Source organism: Anarhichas minor, unplaced genomic scaffold (genome assembly GCF_050575085.1).
Source record: "Anarhichas minor isolate MPS153535 unplaced genomic scaffold, ASM5057508v1 ptg000079l, whole genome shotgun sequence".
Taxonomy (NCBI): Eukaryota; Metazoa; Chordata; class Actinopteri; order Perciformes; family Anarhichadidae; genus Anarhichas; species Anarhichas minor.
The window spans coordinates 3158326-3174034 of record NW_027466525.1 but is presented as its reverse complement, the minus strand read 5'-3'; the positions used below and the strand labels follow the sequence as shown (position 1 = coordinate 3174034).

Below are 15709 nucleotides of genomic sequence, written 5' to 3'. Positions count from 1 at the left end.
TTGCAAACATGTAGGCTACTCAACACAATGATAGAGAAACAATAATATTTAAATAATTTAAAAAAGGATTGGGACAAATATACTTCAGTGATATAAAATTATATTAAGAAAAATACATACATCATTCTTATTATTACTTTTTTAAGTTGTTATAAGTTTAAGAGTCCCAATATTATCTTTAGATTCACATACAAATCCAGTGTAATTGGGGGTAACTAACTTTTGTTATTTTGCATTTATGTATGTAAAATTGACCATATACAATCAATACATTTACAATTCATGCAGTGTTATAGATGTTCAAAATGTATTATGACATTTTTATACTCCATTTTTCATATTATGATTAGTTTCACACAATATATAATCACTCATTCAAGTCTTTAAAATGTATTAAATGGTTAAATGAAAGTGTACAAGATTATGGTTCATAATTGCAAAAAAAACGTTTTCAATATCTTAGAATGTGGAAGAACATATTTGTTGGATTTATATTGTGTAAAATGTTGATGTTTACTTAACCTTATTGGTAATAAAGCATTTCTTTAGCAAAAGCCAAGTAATGGAATCTTGAATTGACTTATTTAAGTGATGCTACTTGGAAATATCCGCCCCATCATTAACTAATCATAATGAAATTAAACGGTATTAGTGTAGTGACAGGATAGAATGTGTAATAAGAAAAGTATTTTGCAAGTATCGCGAGAACGCATTAATACTCAAAGGGAAAATACGTAAGTTCTCGCGAGACTGGAGTGTTCCTCCCTTTGTGATTCACGTAGAAGTTACGTCAGCTTTATGGCGTAGCTCCGTTGAGCGCGTTAAGCGCTGCGTGCCTCATACTGCGTAGCTCGGGCAAAATCAGCGAGAAGGGGAATGTCGGCTTGTGAATGATCGGGTTTTTAGAGGCGGCAGGGAGCGTCAACGTTATGGGTGAGACTAGTATCCATTTATTCTGAAACCCCTCTGTGTAAACTCAAACTGTGATAATTTGTGTTGGATTGCATTTACTTTTTTAATTTTTTTATAATTTGGCCGTGCCGCTATTTTAGCTTCTGCAGTTGTCTGAGCAACCAACGCCCAGTCGTCCGCCTCCAGTTGGATTGGTTGCAAGCTAGCAAGCTAACAAGCTAGTCGTTAGCTTCGTTAGCTAGGCTGCACAAACCTAACTGGAGAGTCATTTCCTGCCTCGAGCAAAAGTATTCCACTAATCGTTTCTGTTTGTGTTAACAGCGAACATGAGAAGACACGTTAAGACACGTCTTAGGGTGACATTTATTATTGTTGGTTTTTTAAAGCTTGTCTACAATTACTAGCAATTAGATTTAACTAGCTAACTTGGTGTCGAATGTTAGATTACTCAGCTCACGTAAATGCTAACTAACTACGGCTTGTGATGCTGTAATGTCTCTGTATTTTAACGTCAAATAGTCCCACATTATACAGAAAATAGTTATTATAGTTAGCAGTGCATTTGGCCTTTTCAAAATGCTTCTTAACGACCACTTTCTGGCGTTTGTGTGCCCTAGATTGGGCTGCATTGTGTGTGTGTGTGTGTGGGTGTGGGTGGGTGTGTGTGTGTGTGTGTGTGTGTGAGATCAATAACTTGCTTAAACTACCATGATTGGAGCATCTAGGTTAGGCAAACAAAGATGGAAGATGTGTCTCGGTTAGGCATAAGGAGGGCACGGCTGCCATCTAATCTGGATTAAAGTGGATCTAGTACCTCAGAGTTAATGTTTGACTTTTACTGTATACTGTACTTGGTGATTCCTCCACACTAAAAACTACAAACTCAAACACTTTTAATATCTCTAACAAATCATCCTCTCCCTGTCACCACTTCCTTACCAAGACCTGTCAGACATTGCCAGAAAGGAAACCGACAGATGTCATTTTTAAATTGACAGTTCTCACAATTTCCTTTTTTAGATTAAAAAACCCCCAGCTGTGATTAAAAATAAAAATGGTTGCAGAACCCAGTATATAATGAGTCACACACTGTAGCAGTAGGATGCTGCTGAGATTAAACTGCACATCCTGGAGGCAGATCTGCATATGAAGTCATCGTGTCTCACAGAAGACATGTGGGTTGGCAGGCAGATGCTCCAGAGTAAGAGGCAGAAATCCTCTCCTCGCCACAGGCTCAAAGAAAAAGCCTTGCTTTAATGGTGCTGCTGACATTAAAGGAGCAAGTAGAGTGGAATATGTCCCACACTGGCCAACTGTCTTGTGTTGTTACAGTAGCCAGGATCGTGAATCATTTTGCCTCCAGCTTCTCTCAGCTTGGGAAACTGATTCTGGAGACAGATTGGCTTGTTTGTCAGATGGCCTGTGATTGATTCTCTGTTGCTTTTTTTGTTTGTTTTTGTGCTCTCTCTCCCTTTGCTCTGTGACCCTGGAAACGCTGGCCTTTCCTGCACATTGGGAAAACATGATGTTGATCTACACAAAACAGCAGTGCAAACAGTAAGTATTGAAATTATCTCTCTACTTTAAATCATTCTGTAGAACCAGTGTCGTTAAGCGCGGTGTCCTGCTTCATTACAACACAAACATGCTCAAAACATCTTGAATATTTCCCTTTGATTTAATGGTCGCATCTTGGATTTGAATATTTTACTCTTTGTTATATATCTTCAATGAAAACTGGAATAAGCAGAGTTGTCAAACAGAATTGGAAACTATGTTTGTCCTACTTAGAATCTGCTGGAGAGGAACATTAGGGTTCAGGTGGTTAGAAGACTGGGAGTATATTTCAGTTTTGGCAGCGTGGGAGTAGCGATTGGAACTTCTTTTTGTTTTTACGCCTACATTTAAAGCATTGGTGCAAGATTTTTTTGTGGATTTAATGTGTGTGATTTTTTTTTTTTTACTGTCTTGCAGCAGCAAAAGAATCTGGAAGGATATGTTGGCTTTGCAAGCCTCCCCAACCAAGTGTACAGGAAGTCCGTCAAGAGGGGCTTTGAGTTCACCCTGATGGTCGTGGGTAAGAACACACGCTGCTCAGCCCTCTGTTTGCTCTTCTTCTATATGAATCAGTTCATTGTACTTGTTGTGGTTGGCATTTTTAAAAATCCTCCATTGCGGTTTTTTGTTTTTTTTTGAAAAAGAAAGATTGTGTATGTGTGCAGTCATATTTATACACAAGGGACATGCCCCCAGCTTTGTAGTGATACACGCTGAGTCAGAGAGGAGGGGACCACTGCATTGCTGCTGTTCAAATTAATCTCGATGTCAGTTCCTTGACACGGTCTGCCAGAACAGAAACATTTGGGATGGATTCATCTAGAGCTGCACTCTGTGAATCAAAGATGGAGACATTCTTTTAAAATGTCTGGATGTGGTGGTTGTCACTGAGCCAAGATCCTCCTCGGCTGATCAGTCCCTGTTTGGAGGGAAAATGTTTCCTCGGGTCAAAACCATTTCCTGTGGTGGGACCGACAGAATTTACCCAGCATGCCTCTAAGAATAGCGCATCTCCCATTGCGTCCGACACTTTGTTTCTGCAGGTTTTTGGCTTGAATACCGCTGATAGACTTCAGTGACATGTTGGTGTGCAGCCTGTTTTTGCTGTTATCAGGCGCTTACAGTAGAACATCCTCATGACCGGGCACTTAGATTTTGGTTTCTTCTATTCTCTGCAGTGTCCTCTGTAAAAGCTGCTGGATGGTGACCAAGTGGTCCTCTGGGGCCTGTGAATGCTTCAGTGTGTTTGCAACAAAAAGCTTCATTTTGGGAATAATTTCAGATAGGACTGCACCTAATCATTGTATTTTTAAACGATTAATCTAATGGTTATATTTTTGATTAGTTAACAGAGCACCACATTGTTGGGTCTCTGTCTAAAACACTCCCACACTTTATTGGGTCGTGGGCGAGGCTTTTTTAACTGGAGCTTATTCTCAAGGAATTGCTGCTTTGACTGTGCGCAGCTGTTCTTGTGACGCGGTAACGCACATTATGCCAATCAACCTATGTTTGTGATCTGTGACTGCGAAAACGTCGACAAATCACCTCGAGCCCCAATTTTATAGAAGACACAAGTGCAACAAGGAAAGTAGAGGAGGTCCTCTGGTCCTGTTGGTAGTTAAATGCTTGCCATTGTTTTTACGGTATCGCCCTCTTGCATGGACACACACACAATATTCAGCTTTTCTTGGCTCTGATGAGCTGTGAGACCACATGTCCCTGTCGTGCAACGCAATGCGTCACCAGGGTGGTGTGAAAGAGGAAAGAGGGAAGGGAAGGAGAGAGAAGGGACTGGTATGACCAGCAGTAGCTGGCACGTCTGCCCATGAAACACATGACCCAACAACCTGTTCATCTCATAGATCGCAGAGGCCTGTCATCAGTGCATACTGCAGAAAATGTAACAAGCGCATACCCACAGCAACAAATGTAAGACAAACAAATGCTACAGTACGAGCTGCACACATTACCCTTTGACTGCAGCTCTGGTGTAAATGGCGGCTCGTTAAATATTGACTTGTGGCCATCAGCCAAGGCAGGCCGTGTCAGTGGTCGTTTCCACTAATGATTCTTTTCATCGGGAGCTTGGAAACTGGGCACACAACGGCCAACCAAGCTCGAGAAGCCTCCCAGACCACACAGCCAGTCAGCTGCACATAACAAGACCCATTGTCTGTGTTGTTTCCAGAGCCTTTTACCCAAATGGATTAATGTCTTGGGCAAATGTCAGTCTCATCCCCGGACAGACCGCGTGGCCTTTGATTGTCTTTAGGTTGTGTCAACAGGGATGTTTGTGTGGATATAATACAACAAATATATATGTTGTATTCCAAGTAATGCTGTGCTTTACTGCCTGACCTCCTTCCCAACTATAACATGAAGAGTACGGCCACTATATTCTTGAAATACTGATTTCTCTTCCTTTTTGCTTTTCCCCAGGTGAGTCAGGGTTGGGCAAATCCACGTTGATCAACTCACTGTTCCTCACAGACCTGTATTCAGCAGAGTATCCTGGACCTTCACATCGAATCAAAAAGACTGTACAGGTACATTTTGGCAAATACATTAAATCTTTTAGTCGAGATGTAACACACGGTGTTAGCAACAAAAATAAACTTGGATACACAGAGATGAATGTGCCACATGTAGAACACAAAGTAGACCAAATATCAGAGTTGAAGAAATGGCGTTGAAATGCTTTTACACTTTGTTGTTACGGCTGTAAGGTCCTCGAACGCACCAACAGCTTTGGCAGCTATCCGAACCATCAATGTGACGTTTTATTTGAAAACGCGGCCACGACAGGATTGTTTACTGTCTCATAGGACGTCTGCGTTAATCACATAAATGCCAACTCAATTATTGTTTGTTTTTTCTCAACTATAAAGCTCCCAAGTAGATTAACGGCCTTAATAAAACATTGGGATTTACAGTATTCCAGTGCCAGAGAACCTGCTCTGTTAAAACAGAACTATCTGTTCCTTTCTCACCATGCGTCATGCACACTTATCAACAAAGAAACAGTCACCCCTCAAGTCAAACATTAGCGTCATCGTATATCAACATCTGGATATTGTAAGGAGAAGAGAATTCTGGGGTTTGGTGACAAAAGTCTCTGTACCTTTTTAGATTTATTCGTATATTGAGTCTCTCTTGATGGTTCACACCAGCCTCACTGTCAGCTCCAGCCATGCATTCCTTCATCTTCTTCTCCCCAATTACACAGCGTTGTCCTGATTCCTGAGTGACTCAAGTGCTGCTCTTTATCTGTCTGGCTCCAGACTGACAACATCTCTCCAGATGCCCGTGTGTATTTCTGGCTCCTCAGCATAGTTAGCTTATAGCACAGTCTGACACGGCCTGTTCCTGCACGCTGCTACAATATATGATCTGCGATGCAATTTGCTTACAGCGGTTTTTGTATTGTGTTTAAACGGTTTTGGTTTCAAAGGCACAGTTTGTGGCAGAAGTAAACACAATATGCCCTTTATTCTCTCTCCTGTGCCAGGTGGAGCAGGCCAAAGTTTTAATAAAGGAAGGCGGCGTCCAGCTGCTGCTCACAATAGTTGACACCCCAGGGTTCGGAGATGCCGTCGACAACAGCAACTGGTAAGGATCGCCACGACTTCAGCTCGGCACAGATGATATTCCTGCATTTAGGATCCTGACAATGTCACAGCTGTTTTCCACCATTCCTATTTCAAAGTGTGCTTCTAAGTCTTTGTGGGGATTTATGTCTTTAACTCAAGCTCTCATTTGTGTATCACGCAGCTGGCAGCCAATCATCGACCACATAGACAGCAAGTTTGAAGACTACCTGAACTCAGAATCCCGGGTGAACAGACGACAGATGCCCGACAGCCGAATTCACTGTTGCCTGTACTTCATCGCCCCCTCGGGACATGGGTGAGTCTGGGAGACAAATTCACATTCACATTCATTTTTTTTACTGTGGACTCTTTTACTCTGGACGGCAGTGAGATCCAGTGAGAATCAAGCTCACAAGGAGATAGAAGTCAGGATTGATTAGGACTCGAGAAAGGAAAAGGTTTTGAAGTGGAAGGAGGCCGCAGTTGTAAATAATAATGCAGCTGCTTGTGTTGCAACATAAGGGTTCAAACTTAAAAGGGTGAAGACGCTGGCAAAATGCCCAGCTGATGATACTGATCGCTAAATGTTTCATAAAGAGAAGACTGTGTGGAATTTTAACTGTACTGTGTGTTATTCACACACCACCAGATCCTCTGTAGTTTACAGCTCAGATGTACGTGTACGTGTTTGATGCACTGTTCAGTGAAGAAGCAGAAAGTGTGGGAGTAAAATTGAGAAACTTCCTGTTATGAAAAAAAGAAGAAGCTGTTGCTGGTATTTGGTTGATAACATGTTAAAAATGCACGTATGGGTTTAACAGTCTGATCATTTCAAAGCTTGCCCAAACTTAGTAGCGGTGTTAATCTTCACTGGCCTCACACTCGCCTGTCAACGAATCTCAATGTGTTGCATCCTCAATTTTCTACATGCATCGATGCAGAGTCTTGCACGTCTGGCAGGAGTCAGGACAGTTCTTTGTGTCTGCTGTGTGGAGCTACACAATATATTGTGCATATATGTAAATGTGCACCGTGTGCTCACATGTCCTTAAAGCTGTTGACCGTGACTTACTGTAAACAATGATGAGCCTTTGTCCTCACGTCTCCTCAGTGAGACGTTGTGTTTGTACAAGCCTGTCCTCTGTACTCACACAAGCGCTACTTTAGCCTTGAGGTTGGGCAGTGTATGTCCTCACACACACACACACACACACACACACACACACACACACACACACACACAGCATGCCCTCATACCACCAGCCGACTTCTCTCACACAGCAGAAAATAACCTCCAACTTTGAGAGACTTTGAGGACGGAGACTCATTGAGTATAAAATCACCCACTTCCATTTCTGATTAATCCTTAAACGTGGCCTTCACCAAACTGTGGTTGAACCCAATCATGAGAGATGTTTTCTGACATCAGTAATAAGAGCTGAAACGATTGGCCATTTTCCAAGTAAAATGCCGTTAATTTCTTTGTTCCATCTAATTTGTGAGGATTTTCTCCACGTCTTTGTTTTATCTATATAATAATGTGGATATCTTTAGGTTTTGATATTGGTTCCTTCCCAGTAAAGAGATTTGTCCGGGACATGTTTTGCATATCCTGATTTATCCTGATGGCTGCTGAATCACACTGAGGTTCATGTTTTGGGATTTTCTGTAGCAAAACCTCCAGACCCTCAGGGCTGTTTTTTAAATGTAATCTACACATAACTAAGTGTGTTTAAGTACTTTTCTATTCCTGATACACCAGCAGTCAGCTATGAACTCTACTCATGTTTCTGTCTGTGTTATGCTGTTTTTAAATTTGTACTACCACAAAGGGTATGCTGATGTGTGCTGTATGTGACGGCTTCACTTGCATCAGCTGTTAATGATGCTAGTTGGATCTTCAGTACTTCTTTTTAAATCTGAGAACCATTGAGATGGTTTTTATTGCTCTTCTTTCAGATAGAAACGGTTACTCTGAGCTGTTAGTTCAGGTTCAGTGCTGTGCTGTAAACTGAGCTGCTGTTGGCGACGTGACAAACATCCCACTCTCAAAACTAACGGCATCAAATTCTGCTTCGAGGCAGATTTTGACTCGGTGGGGTATTTCTAATGTGCACTCAACGAATCAAAGAAGATGAATATCTAACAAAAGGCAAAGCTATAACTCAATAAATCAGTAAAGTCAAATGTTATTTATTCAGCTTTGAAACAGCCAAGAATAGCGACGCTTTCTCACGACTACCAGCTCATTTTCTTAGACATCACAAACATCAGTCATCCAGCGTCACTGATGCGTTTCTATATTTGGTAACGCTCCACTTATCCTTGTGTTGTCTAAGGAAGCCAGAAATATACAAATGAATTAAATGTAGATCCAAATAAGACTTTGATTCATTATTTTGTACTTGAATGTGCTACATAGGCAGTTAAATATAAGACATTCTAGATGATTCTGACACTGCTTACCGTATCCATTTAAACTACAAACTTGAATCTTTATCTGCACACAGACTGAAGCCCTTGGACATCGAGTTCATGAAACGGTTGCATGAGAAAGTCAATGTCATCCCGCTGATCGCCAAAGCAGACACCCTCACCCCAGAGGAATGCCAACAGTTCAAGAAACAGGTCAGTGGTTTCCACAGCTGCATACTACTGCAGAAAAAATACACATCTTTCTTTCTTTTCTCATCGGTATAATGGCGAAAATGTTCTTCACCAAGCAAAGCCACATAAAGTAGATCCTCCGTGGATCAACACTAGACTACGGTCAGACATGTTTTCTTTAGCCAATCTACAAATGAGCTCTGCCAGAAGTTGCTAAAAGACGTTTTTCCCGTTAGATCATGAGAGAAATCCAAGAGCATAAAATCAAGATCTACGAGTTCCCAGAGACAGATGACGAAGAAGAGAACAGGCTGGTGAAGAAGATAAAGGTACCGCGTGTCCTCTGACGCGTCATATTACATACGTGTAGTCTGGTTTGTTACAAACCCGGATACTTGAAACACTTGTGTGTTATTGATGCTATATAATGTTGCTCTGCTAGGACAAGTTGCCGCTGGCTGTAGTAGGAAGCAACACCATCATCGAGGTGAACAGCAAAAGAGTCAGAGGGAGACAATACCCCTGGGGGGTTGCAGAAGGTATGAATGCTGTAGTTAAATATTACCACAGTGAGAATAAGAAAAAATAAACGTCTTGTGTAATAATATCTAAGTTAAGGAACTGGACCTGTTGCCCTGCGTTGTTAAGTATTTGTTGTCTGAGGTACAAACAAAGTCACATATTAGTTATTCTGACTTCTTGTTCTCCCTTCTAGTTGAAAACGGTGACCACTGTGACTTCACCATCCTGAGAGATATGCTCATCAGGTAATTCAGCAACAAAGAGGGAAAGCAACCTGCAGGATTTACAGTTAAACACTCAATCAACCCGGCAGATAATAACCAGAGAGGTTATTCTTTAAGTATAATAGTGTTGAAACATTACCCAAGAGCGTTTTGCATATTTCGAATGCTTTGCCGTCCCTCCCCAGAACACACATGCAGGACCTGAAGGACGTGACAAACAACGTCCACTACGAAAACTACCGCAGCAGGAAGCTGGCTGCTGTCACCTACAACGGAGTGGACAACAACAGGGCTAAAGGTCAACTGTCCACCAAGTAAGTCCCGAACAAAGAGCGCTAGAGACGGGTGTTTAACTCGAGGCCGGAGGACAGGTTCACTTCTAGATAATGCTGACGTCTGACTACCTTAAACCTAGACTGTGAAGAATAGAACCAGACCTCTGAATCGCTGGTTACATTTAGCTCTTTAGTTTATTTCCCCAATTTAATTTAGCCCGATAAATATTTGCTGGCAGGTCTCCTCCTCTTCTACCAGGAGTCTGGACAGAAACAGCGATTATCTGATCATTGGGAATTATGTCGTATAATGCTGGGAAATACTGAAAAACATCTTATAATAATAAGTCAGATCGTCCCTCCTGGTTTTTCGGGTATTAAATTGTGTTCTATTGTATGTGGTATTACATAGGTCTTAAAAAAAGCTTAAATTTAACATGAAGAAAGTCCGATAAAGCACATGGCTGACCTTCGGTCCGTAGAAAGTGATTGCAGATGAGTTGTTGTCTGACTATTTACTCCTATCATAATTCATTAAGGGATTTCATTTTCATCTAAAAGTCTGAGTTGGGGGATCTCATTCACCGGCCGTTCCTCTCAGTCGGTGATGTTTGACAAACACTTGATGATTCTGCTTTTTGTTGCAGCCTCACTGCACCACTTTGCATAAGATCATGCCACTGAGTTTCATACGTTTTCATTCAAAGCACCACGCGGCTTCCTCATTCACATAGACACGAGCAAAATGGCAAAACTCACGAAGCTAAGATTCCAGCTCCACTGCTGAAGCTAACTCACACACACACACACACACACGGCTCAACGTTTGGCCAACTCTGCTCATGTACTTGACACCCAGCTCACAAAGCCCACGTTGTTATTTTTTCCAGGCTTTTTATTTTTCCCATTCGCAGTGAAAAAGTAGATGAAAGAACACGTCTAAGAGACTGTTTTATTTGAGTGCATGAACTCATTCTTGCATGCTGTGTGTGTGTGTGTGTGTGTGTGTGTGTGTGTGTGTGTGTGTGTGTGTGTGTGTGTGTGTGTGTGTGTGTGTGTGTGTGTGTGTGTGTGTGTGTGTGTGTGTGTGTGTGTGTGTGTGTGTGTGTGTGTGTGTGTGTGTGTGTGTGTGTGTGTGTTGGTATGTGTTGGTATGTGTTTTTGTTTTTTAGACTTGACACAGTTGAAGGAATGTAAGTGGTGATTATTTGTTTCTATTATTTTTGAGACGTTCCTCCTCTCTCCCCTGTTGGCTGCATTCGGGCGTTTTCTTCCCTCCCTGTTGACTTAAGTCTGCCCCCCAACTTACTTCCTCCTGTCAGTAGATATTTCCAGGACCAGCGGGAGGAAAACCGTGAATTTCCACACTTCTGAATGTAGTTTGACAGCTATGAATGTGATGCCTTCATTTTTCTCCCCGACAACAAAGCCTTTAATTGTTTCCACCTGCTGTTCGCTTTGCTCTGAGATCTAACAGAGACCGGTACATGAAATGTATGGAGTGGTTACGAATGAATGAACGTCATTTCATGATGCTGAAATGACTTAAAGCTACAACTTAGAACATTTTAGCATGAGTTGGATGTAACTGGCATCCATAAACAAACCACAGCCGCGTAGATAATCTGTAACAATGAGAAGAATTATTTTCTCTATAACATCAACTTAAAAATGCACATTTGTACTTAACTTTTACTGAATTTCATTTGAACTACATGTGCGTTCGCTGCCGCTGAAATCTTGGTTTCAGATCTGAATAGTTTCTCTATAACCCTAAATAATCAGAACTAAATCTACAGACGTTCTTGTGAAACGTGTTTATCCACCGTTTAGCAGCCGCTCCTTTGAACAGACGTTTATCCATGACGTCACCTTTTTATTCCAGCAAACCAGTGAGGAAAAAATATTATGAACAAACATAGACCCACACTTTATATTTATATCGCTGCACCCGAATCAGGGTAAGTCTGGCTTTAATCACAGGTAACCTCTCCACATATGTCATGACGGGTCTCTGGACACTAACGCTGCAGTAACACACCGCGATGAGCTTGACTAACATTTAACCCTCCACCTGCACTGACGGTCAGTGTTCACAGGTTCCCTCTTCTGCCTCTCAGGAAACTCTCCTGGTGGGTTTGGCTTCCTGTTCCTGTCACAGCCTTGTTGGATCCCGTCATTCCTAAATCTTTCCCCCTCGCTCCGTTCTCCCTCTTGCACCCAGACGTGATGTTTTTTTTTGGGGGGGGGGGGGAATCAGGGCTGATGTTGTCACGATAGAGTCCGAGATTTGTGTAGAAATACGACAGAAAGCACTGCGTAGCATATTTTACTTTGACCTGTTTAGTGAAAGCAGGTGAAGGTAAAACATGCTCCTTTCTCTTAATCACCTTTATCACTTTAATAATCTGCATATGCAAACATATTCAGGAGGAGATGCTAATATAAGAAGAAATTGGATCAAAGAGTTAAAAACACAGAATTTCGTTCTGTAAATTCAGTTTTTAACATTCCTACTGTTCTCAGACTGACATTGTAATGATCGTGACAACTCTTAACAATGGGTGACGTTACTGTTCACAATGCAGACTCATGAGTACGCCTTTGATGCTCTGTAGTGCTGATCTAAATCTGTGTGTGTGTGTTCCACCTCTCCCCGTGCAGGAGTCCTCTGGCCCAGATGGAGGAGGAAAGGCGAGAGCATGTGACTAAGATGAAGAAGATGGAGATGGAGATGGAGCAGGTGTTCGAGATGAAAGTCAAGGAAAAAGTGCAGAAGCTCAAAGACTCTGAAGCAGAGGTAACACGCACACACGCACACACACACCTGGTTTCATGAATACTGCGGTTCCCTTGTGAAGTTACTCATCTGTCTGAGCTCCTTCCTTCCTCTTGTGCTGACTTGCTTCAGCGGTTAGAAGTGTGACTGAGTGTTATGTGAGAGGGTTGTTGATTTGTGCAAATGGAGGTTCTGTTGGCAAGTTCCCTCTTTTTGCACATGTTTTGCAGTCCGAGTTCAGTTTTCTTCTGACTGCATGTGTGCCGGTGCCTTTATATACGGAGTACTGACATCCTCCTCTGTCCCGTCTGTCTCTCTGCAGCTTCAGCGGCGTCACGAGCAGATGAAGAAGAACCTGGAGGCGCAGCACAGAGAGCTGGAGGAGAAGAGACGCGTGTTCGAGGACGAGAGAGCGAACTGGGAGGCCCAGCAGCGCCTGGAGCAGCAGAGAATGGAGGCCTCCAGGTACAACACTCAAACTAAGCTCCTGTATCATGAGCTGGACCTTTAATTTAACTGGAGGGTAAATGATGGGCAATAGTAGAGCAGTGCCACCTTGTGGCCGTCTGACTGTAATGCAGAACCAGAAGCGTAGTAGGTTTTTACATACAAAGAATTTGCCTTTGTGTTTTGGTGCATAACGGTCACAGTAAACAGTTAGAGACAGGAATACAAACATGAGCATCTTTCACTTCACTTTAATGACAACAGACCAGAGTTGGTGGAATATGTTTCAGGCATAACTGAGTATTTTTTTCTTTTGAATTAGTTTTTTATACAGAAAACAAATTCCTCCGACTCTGGTCGTGTGTCTGTTAAAGTTAAAGTGAAAGTGAAAGATGTGGAAGTTCTTGTTTGAAGTTACCAGCCTTCTAGATACCAGTCTAAACCACTGGACATATTCAGCTGGTGACAATGGGTCACAACAAGTAGTCGTTTGAGGGGACACGAGCCCAAAAGATGTTGGTGACCACAGCTAATGACAACTTCAAGTCCCAGAGAAACCCAAGTTGGAGTGTGGGGCAATAAGGAGCTACAGAGAACTGCTGACTCCCTCACCTGTTAGATCAGGAGGAGGATGAGGGAGAGATGAAAAGGGAGACGTTGCCGATTTTCAACTGCCGCTGTGTCACTGCAGCACGGGCAGCTCATGCAGATGGACGCCGCCCAGCTTCAAATTGAATTGAATTCGACCTCGGCCACATCGCTTTACCCACTTATATCTCATCTCCTCCTGTCTCTCTCCATATCTCTCTGTTAGCTGCTACGATCCACAAACAGTGAAGTGTGATTTTAAATGATCGGTGTGACGAGCTAGTCGCCCAAAGTCTCGTTTGATTGGATCACTTTTTAGTAAACGCCCGTGTGTGTGAAGGATGATTCATCGGACATGTGAAACCGTCACAGAAGCTAAAGACGCTCTAACTTCACTCGGACGTTTTACAGCATATAAATGCATCAGGCTTTTTAATATCTTATTTCCTACAGACATATCTTACAAAGTGATGTATGTGTTTGCTACAAGTAGAGCTGGAATAATTCAGTGTGTGTGTGTTTCTCTTCCCTCCTGCAGGACTCTGGAGAAAAACAAAAAGAAAGGAAAGATCTTTTAAGAGACAGTCGGCAGGACGACCCCCAACTCCAGTTATTTTTTTGTTTGCCAACGTTGCCGGTTCAGGACACCCGTGTGTGTGTGACACTGACATCACCCTCCTCCTCTGCCTCTTTCTCCCCCTGCTCCCCTCCCTTTCTCCCCGTCCCTGCGCCCCGTCCCTGCTCTGTCTGCCAGCACAGCTGTGCTCCTGCTCCCAGCCACTAGAGGGGGGTGTTGTGGGTGTGTGAGGAGGTGGAGGGCGTCTGAATGTACAGTCAGAACTGCCACCACAGAGCCCCCCGCCCCCCCCCCCCCCGCTGCCTCGGGACTCATCATCAAAGTATCAAAAAATAACTCTATTTCAGAACGGCCAAACCCATATTATTATTTTAATTATTATTATTATTATTATTGATGTTATTATTATTGTTGTTGTTCCCCCTACCTGCTGCTCTCTTTTTATTTCACACTAAGGTTGCTTTTAAATGACTAATGTGTAAAGTTTTACAGAGAGCACAGATTTAAAAAAAAAAAAAAAAAACATCTCTGACTGTTGTACAATCAAGTTCTGGTGAATTTTATTTGTTTACAAGAAAAATGACAGTTACAGTAAATGAACATGATCTTCCTTCATGTGTTGAAGTAAGAAGAGGACAAGGCATTGACTAACCCTTTGTGTTTGGTTTTGAGTGTATCCGGTAAACTTTTAACCTTCTGTCAGCGCGACAGAAATGAAACGTGTCAACAACAAAACCTGAAACCAAGACAAACAATAAAATGCACCGTGGGCCTTTTTTATAGATAAAAAACAAACAAATGTAACGCTTTCTTTTTCCTCTGTGTTTAGCTCTTTTCCACTAGCATTGGACCACCATTTATAATGTCATAAGTGTTATATTTCACCTTAGTTTATTTTTATATATACCGAGCCAGCTGGAGTAATAACTTCTTTTGTATGTTTAGAAACAAATCCTCAGACTTGAGAGCAGCGTCCACTGTTTAACATAAACACACTTTTAACGGTGATCCATCGATGCTTTAGGAAATACAACAATATTTCAATCACTCTGCGGTAACTATCTGTGGAAAATGAAGAGTCAACACCGCAGTTTGCTTTGGCTATGTACTCCATCTCTGTATTTTTAATTTTATTTTTCATTTGTATTGTACAAAGTCACTTAATAAACCTGTGATGATATTGAGGAGTGAGATGGGTTTGTTTTGAAAACTGGTGTGGATGCGTTTGAAATGACAGTTTTTATGTTTAAATATTACTGTTGAGGTGTATGGAAGCCCATCACTGCCAAAATAATGTTCCTTTAAATCATTGTAGTGAGGGAATTTAAGATAATTACTTAGCAACTCCAAATAATCAGAAACTTTATTAAAATAATCAAATCTTTATATTTTTGGCCAAGTATGTAAAAATAGTGAGATACTTTCTCATGTTGATCCTTTCTTTCATGACAGTGTCGGACTTCCACAGGTTTGTTTTCGTGATGCGTTTATCTTTTCCAGACTGTTTTTCATCATTTTATTTCACCACTAGATGTCGCTGTTTGCCTAAAAGTTCTCAGCATTGGCAAATGTGTCAAACTCCACTGTGATAATATGTGACATTTTTAATGAAACAACTACAAACTGAC

The 15709-nt window shown here is 41.8% G+C and overlaps 1 protein-coding gene across 2 annotated transcripts; it reads left to right on the top strand.

Moving 5' to 3' along the window:
* Positions 1-2450: 2450 nt before the first annotated feature.
* Positions 2451-15261, top strand: septin7b (septin 7b). Of its 2 annotated transcripts, XM_076081100.1 has the most exons (14): positions 2451-2469; positions 2887-2989; positions 4912-5018; positions 5981-6081; positions 6244-6378; positions 8573-8690; positions 8906-8998; positions 9112-9208; positions 9385-9436; positions 9601-9729; positions 10863-10883; positions 12355-12490; positions 12792-12934; positions 14043-15261. In XM_076081100.1, exons 2-14 carry the CDS (start codon positions 2980-2982, stop codon positions 14080-14082), a joined length of 1182 nt encoding a protein of 393 aa, XP_075937215.1. In that variant the 5' UTR covers positions 2451-2469; positions 2887-2979; the 3' UTR covers positions 14083-15261. The 2 variants fall into 2 exon arrangements, with proteins under 2 accessions (XP_075937215.1, XP_075937214.1); XM_076081099.1 differs by lacking the exons at positions 2451-2469; positions 10863-10883.
* The last annotated feature ends 448 nt before the right edge of the window (positions 15262-15709 follow it).

What these genes read in the sequence shown, in the direction of transcription:
- septin7b (XM_076081100.1), top strand. An exon ending in GAATCAAAAAGACTGTACAG is followed by an intron (nt 5,019 to 5,980) that starts GTACATTTTGGC and finishes CTCCTGTGCCAG; the next exon opens with GTGGAGCAGGCCAAAGTTTT. An exon ending in ATCGCCCCCTCGGGACATGG is followed by an intron (nt 6,379 to 8,572) that starts GTGAGTCTGGGA and finishes ATCTGCACACAG; the next exon opens with ACTGAAGCCCTTGGACATCG.